Source organism: Rhinoderma darwinii, chromosome 2 (assembly GCF_050947455.1).
Source record: "Rhinoderma darwinii isolate aRhiDar2 chromosome 2, aRhiDar2.hap1, whole genome shotgun sequence".
In the NCBI taxonomy this organism is placed as follows: Eukaryota; Metazoa; Chordata; class Amphibia; order Anura; family Rhinodermatidae; genus Rhinoderma; species Rhinoderma darwinii.
Genome location: NC_134688.1, coordinates 106,058,193 through 106,064,572, shown reverse-complemented (window position 1 = coordinate 106,064,572; position 6,380 = coordinate 106,058,193). Strand labels below are relative to the sequence as shown.

General features: G+C 40.5%; 1 protein-coding gene across 1 annotated transcript in view; it reads right to left on the bottom strand.

Annotated features, from left to right (window-relative positions):
- Positions 1-2,828: 2,828 nt before the first annotated feature.
- STAT6 (signal transducer and activator of transcription 6) overlaps positions 2,829-6,380 on the bottom strand; it is a 232,456-nt gene continuing 228,904 nt past the window's right edge. The window contains exon 21 of the mRNA XM_075852010.1: positions 2,829-3,779. Coding sequence (XP_075708125.1) covers positions 3,653-3,779 — 127 coding nt within the window. The 3' untranslated portion in view covers positions 2,829-3,652. The remainder of the gene's footprint in view (positions 3,780-6,380) is intronic.

Sequence of the window (6,380 nt, the reverse complement as noted above, 5' to 3'; positions counted from 1 at the left end):
TGATGAATGCTATATGTATATTGTTTTTCTATAACTGCATACACATAAAATAATTTTAAAACCATTAAAAACTTTAAGACACATTGACTCTTTGTCATGTATATATACTGTTGTTTAATCGAACTGGCAAATTTAATAGGTTTAATAGCATGTATTTTATACTAAAATTATAGCTGTAAATATAATCGATGTTGTTATCTTAGTGGTTCATCTTCCTAGGCATTCTGTATTTGCTTACCATATTACGTACCCACTTGGGCTACAGTGACATATGCATTAGGAACCTCTGTCTGCAGTTCCATGAGATTTGAATGCAAGAATAGTCCAGCATGCAGCACAAATCTTCCCATAAAAATGAAAGCACCCCTCCGGACCCTAGTAGAAAGCAATGGGGTTCGTCAGGCCCCATTGGGTTCAATTGTACTCCTCTTCTTATTTTGTTTCTGTTAAATAAGTCATGTGTATTTCGGGTTTTCTTTATGTTTTCATTAACAGTCATTCTACGCCAAGATCCACATGAAATCCACTAACAGTCTGCATCCCATGTATTTGAATGGAGTTTCCACAAGCCCGTTTACACTCCATGGAAATTTTCCGGGAGGAATTTTGTCCATGCCGTGAAAGAAAGAAAAATATGGAAGAATAGTAGCCACACGTGAATTAGCCACATGCGGATTAGATCCTTGTGTGGATCAAACTGTATGACCATACCCTTTTATCAATCACTATATATACTGTATATATATATATATATATATATATATATATATATATATATATATATATATACATATATATAGCGGCTTAGGTGGCATTAGTGTTCGCAGTGTGCTGTCGTCCTTTTGTGAGGACTGAATTTATTCAAATACATGCATAAGTAAATAAAGTCACTGAATTTCACCTTATGCGGTAGTGTTGAAAATTCTTGGAATATATATAGAGAGAGCGTGGCAGTGGGGAACGGGAAGACCCGAGTTTAGGCAACAGCCCATGGCCTATGGTCTATTTAATCCACAACTAGCAAGAATAGTGCAGCAAACTGCACGATTTTTGCTGTCAAAATGAGATACCACAGTGAAACTCAGACGGACACCATTGTAAGCAGGGCCAGCCTTAGGGGTGTGTGAGCTGTGCGCACAGGGTGCTGCCGTCTCCAAGCATGTAGGGGCGCCACTGGGCTCTGCCTCTACCCTGCTCTTAGTTACACACACGGAGTAAATAAGAGCCGAGGAGCCGGAGAAGAGGAGGAAGCTCCGCCCACAGCCCATCCTGCACGAAGCCTGTGATCCTATCAGCATAGAGATGCTAAGTTTCTATGTGTGTCTCTGTGTATATGTGTCTCTGTGTGTATACAGTATGTGTCTGTGTGTATACAGTATGCTGCCCCTATATACTCTGCTGCCCCTTTTATACCCTGCTGCCCCTTATATACCCTGCTGCCCCCTATATACCCTGCTGCCCCCTATATACCCTGCTGCCCCTTATATACCCTGCTGCCCCTTATATACTCTGCTGCCCCTTATATACCCTGCTGTCCCTTATATACCCTGCTGTCCCTTATATACCCTGCTGTCCTTATATATATATATATGCCTCTGTGTGTGTGTTTAAATGTGGCTGTGGGTATAGTTATCATCTACGACCTTATCTGTTCTCAGAGAGTTATCACTGTGTGTTATCTGTGGTGTTACATAGGACTGCAGGTAACATCTATTACATTATTTGTTATCAGAGAGTTATCACTGTGTTATCTGTGGTGTTACATAGGACTGCAGGTAACGTCTACTACATTATCTGTACTCAGTTATTACTGTATGTTATCTGTTGTGTTACATAGGGCTACACATGAAATCTATGACATTATCTGTACTCAGAATTATCACTGTGTGTTATCTGTGGTATTACATAGGACTGCAGGTAACGTCTACTACATTATCTGTACTCCGTTATCTCTGTGTGTTATCTGTGGTGTTACATAGGACTGCATGTAACATCTACTACATTATCTGTACTGGGTATATATGGGTCTGGTTGTGAATGTGTCTTTGTGCTTGTATATATGTGCCTTTTATGTATTTGTCTATGTTCCTGTCCGTGTATTTATCTGCTGGTGTGTGTGTGAGTGTGTGTGTGTGTGTGTGTGTGTGTGTATATGTGTGTGTACGTCTATATATTTACCTGTATGTATATATTCCAGATGTGTGTATGTATATTTGCCTGTATGTCTAAATATCTGTCTTTATGTATGTACAGTATATATTTTCCAGTATGTGCGTGTCTATATATTTGGTTAATTTTTGGTTTCTGTAGGGGGCGGCAATAGAGAGTCCTGCACAGGGTGCTATCCAACCTAAGGCCAGCCCTGATTGTAAGTCAGTGGGTACTTCAGGCACCATTGGGTACAATGGATTCAGCACTGTGCCATTGCTTCAGTTTTAAACTAAAGCCATGACACAGATGTGATTAGAGCCTTAGAAATATAGTATTTTCCATTGATGAGGACATAAAAATAACCCCAAATACGCATGACTGATTGAACAAATACAATATTAGAAGAGGAGCAAGAGAAACGATTTAGTACATAGTAACAGCATGTTGATGTGGGAGGGGGTATTTGAACTCTATATAGAAAGTCCCATGACACGGAGTCTTCAGAAGATGTATATAATATTTCCTTATAGAACCATGCAAAAATAAGTCACTAAAAGACTGCACAATTGCTCCTCAGAGGACAAAAGATACATGGGTTTATAATGTTCAACTCCTAACATGCAACCTATATTTGCTTATAGCCTCTGTTTAAATAAATATGAGTTGCCAGATACACATATCAGAAAAATATTTAATACCTGATAGATAGATATATATATACACAATATTGTATTAGCTGATACATTTTTAGGAAAGAATATTGATAATAATTTGTGATACATCCAATGCCATTCTGCCATGTCATAAGTCATCTCTTTTCTAACCAGTCAGCCATCTTTAAAAATAGCATAAGGTTGAATTATTATATTCACTAGACTTTAAATTGAGTTACTCCATAAGTGTCGTCTTTCACTCAGTGAGGCTGAAATATCAGAGGCTGTGACAGATCTTTATCCAACGCTCTCAGCTTGAAGAATTCTGTGGTTTCGAAGGCCCACCTACACACAGCCAATAAAGGTCAGATCTGATTGCCACGTTGCTGACGCCTACACAAAACACCAGTATCTGTAAAACCAAACCCATTAAATGCCAGAAAGACTTGGAGCAGAGAGGAGGTTGAGCTGTGTAGGCTCAGAATTCATTCGCACGCATTCCTAAAGCCAAACGCTTGCTTGCTGAATCATTTCACAGACTATAATGCTGAAGATCCTGATAATGGAAGTTCATGATATTGTATCATCACAGTTGCAGTCTTGTATATTTGCGGTAATGAATTCTAGAATTCAACGACTGTTAATTTTCATGCTTTTGGTTGTAAAACGATTTAAGCTCCAAGCAGCCGTCATTAAAATAGTATAACGTTTGATGGACTGACATATACCGTTACATATGGTGCTTGATAAATGAAGTGCTTGGTTTGGAGCAGTTCCTTCTGCCCTAACTAGATGTTGTGAAATCTTTGTATCTCAGGAATAGGTGTTAGAATAGTAGCAATCCGCAGTCAGTTTGTACAGTGGTAATCTTGCTGCATCGGAGTTTGATCGCTCATTATTGCTTGATTGAAATGGGGCATGTTGCACAGGTCGCTTTCATTCTCAATGATTTTCAGAAGTTCAGAAAAATCCGATCTAAAAATAAGAGTTTCAATTTAAAAGAAATTTCAGAGAAGCTCGAAATAGAAAATACTTATTTTCTAAGTAATGTCTTCAATATTAAGTCTCTAAAAGCTCTAAGGACAAAGAAATACAAAGACTTGCACTTGTAAGGAATACTTTACTGATTATTTGAGAACCATAAAATGTGGGGACCCTCAGTGTTTCCTTGTGTGTGTTTCTTTGCCTTCGGGCTCATTTACACGAGCGTGATTTACGTCCGTGCAACGCGCGTGATTTTCACGCGTGTCGTACGGACCTATGTTAGTCTATGGGGCAGTGCAGACAGTCCGTGAGTTTTGTGCAACGTGAGTCCGTTGCAAAAAACTCACGACATGTCCTATATTTGTGCGTTGTTCGCGCATCACACACCCATTGAAGTCAATGGGTGCGTGAAAATCACGCATGCCTCACGGAAGCACTTCTGTGGGAATAACGTGATTCGCGCAACAGCTCTCAAACTATGAATGAAAACAGAAAAGCACCACGTGCTTTTCTGTTTACAAACATCCAAACGGAGTGTCATAACGGGGATGACACACGGAGCTGTTAAGTGCCTTTTGCGCACGCAAAACGCCGTGTTATTTGCGTGCGCAAAACGTACACGCTCGTGTAAACCCGGCCTTCAAATGATTACTCAGACCTGGGACTCTTTGCATATTATCTAGAACAGATTACATGTCTCCTGGGTTTATATATTTCATACACTATGTAGAGCACTGAATGTGCTTTCATGGTTGCAGTTACTCCAAGCCTTACTCATGATACTCCCAAAACACATATATGTTTATTTATTATCCAACTATTAACAACTGTCTGGCCTCAATTGCTTCACACTGTGGTAATCATCTTTGATTTTAATGTGCGTGTTATATTTTGTACCAATAAAATGATATGTTTTATCAGTATAAGCATGGTTTTGACTCTATTTTTAGGTTTTTATTTTTTAGCAAAGCCCCCCTACCCTACACAAATGAACTACAAGGGTCTTTTCAAACGTCGAGGTCAAATCACGTTTTTTGCAAGTGTTTTTGTAAAATTGCTTTATAACCATGTAATTTGCCATGGTTTTGCGAATATCTCTGCAAAAAAAACAAAAACGCAATATGACCGTAACCTGTGAGTATATGCTAAATAAGTTCCAACACACATGGCATTTACAGTCAAATCCCCCCTCCCCCAAAAAATAATTTAAAGGCTACAGCCGCTACACCTTTGATACACATTTTTTTATTTTTTTTTTAAGTTTTCTGTGTGTTTTGTGCAACTTTGCAATTACATTTTATTCAAAATAATTTGTACTTTTTGAGATACAGCTACTTTAAATCCTGTATACAGAGCAGCTGTATCCTGCACTGAAACCTGTATCATTCAGGTCAACGGGACTGACGGGTTCAGTGACAGCGGAACCTGCGTGTCTCTGACACGCAGGATCGAGCTGTTAGGCCGGGTTCCCACGTGTCGGATACGCTGCATAAAAATCTTGCAGCGTGTCCGACCTGGAACCCGCAGGAAATATCGTCCTAAAAATTGCACCACAATGTGGTGCGGTTTTTTGGACGGAAATTCCTCTGCGCAAAAAAGCGCTCATACTTATCCCCTCATCTGACGTCTGCTCCGGCCTCCCTGGACGACGTTGCAGGCCATGTGATGCTGCAGCCTGTGATTGGCTGCAGCGGTCACATGGGATGCAACATCATCCCAGGAGACCGGCCTGCAGGAAGGAGGACATTATTTAAATTCACTTTAAATGCACTCCAGGTCAATTTATTAACGTTTATGCTACGTTTTTTTTCCCGCAGCGTGGGCATGAGATTTGCGAAGTCTCATCCCCTTTCCTGCTACTGTAAATGCTGCGGAATATCCACACAGAATTCCGGCGCGGAAATTCCAGAGCGCTTAGCTACGTGGAAACCCGGCCTTACCGATCACATCTAAATAATAAACAAAGATGTGATTGACAACCGCTTGATCCGACCGCTGTCACTGAACATGTCAGTCCCACTGACCTGACGGATTCAGGTCTCAGAACAAGATACAGCTGCTCTGTATACAGGATATAAAGCAGCTGTATCTCAAATAGCAAAAATAATTTTTAATAAAATGTAATTGCGCAGTTGCACCAAACACACTGATAGACATTTTTATTTTAAAAACAAGTTTTCAAAGGTTTACATAGCCTTTAAACATAATCCCCTGATATGTCGGCCACATTTCCCGAACCAAACACAGTGCAGGGACCCGGGCTCCTAGCATCAAAGTTATGTACGATTCCAGGAGTCCCTGCCTCGATGCGGGAAAACTGTCCTCTACTGTAATCATGTTTTCAGCATGGGACAGTGGAGGCAGGGACACCTGGCATCGTACATAACTATGATGCTAGGAGCCCGGCTACCTGCACGGTGTTCGGTCCGGGAAATGTGGCCAACATGCGGTCCGTATATCGCGGACCGAACCCGGTCATGTGAATTAGGCCTTAGGGTCAGTTCACACATAGCGTAAATACTGCCGTCTTTGCGCAACGGAATTAATTGAAAAAATCTGCAGCAAATACAATAGCAGCAGAGTGGATGAGAT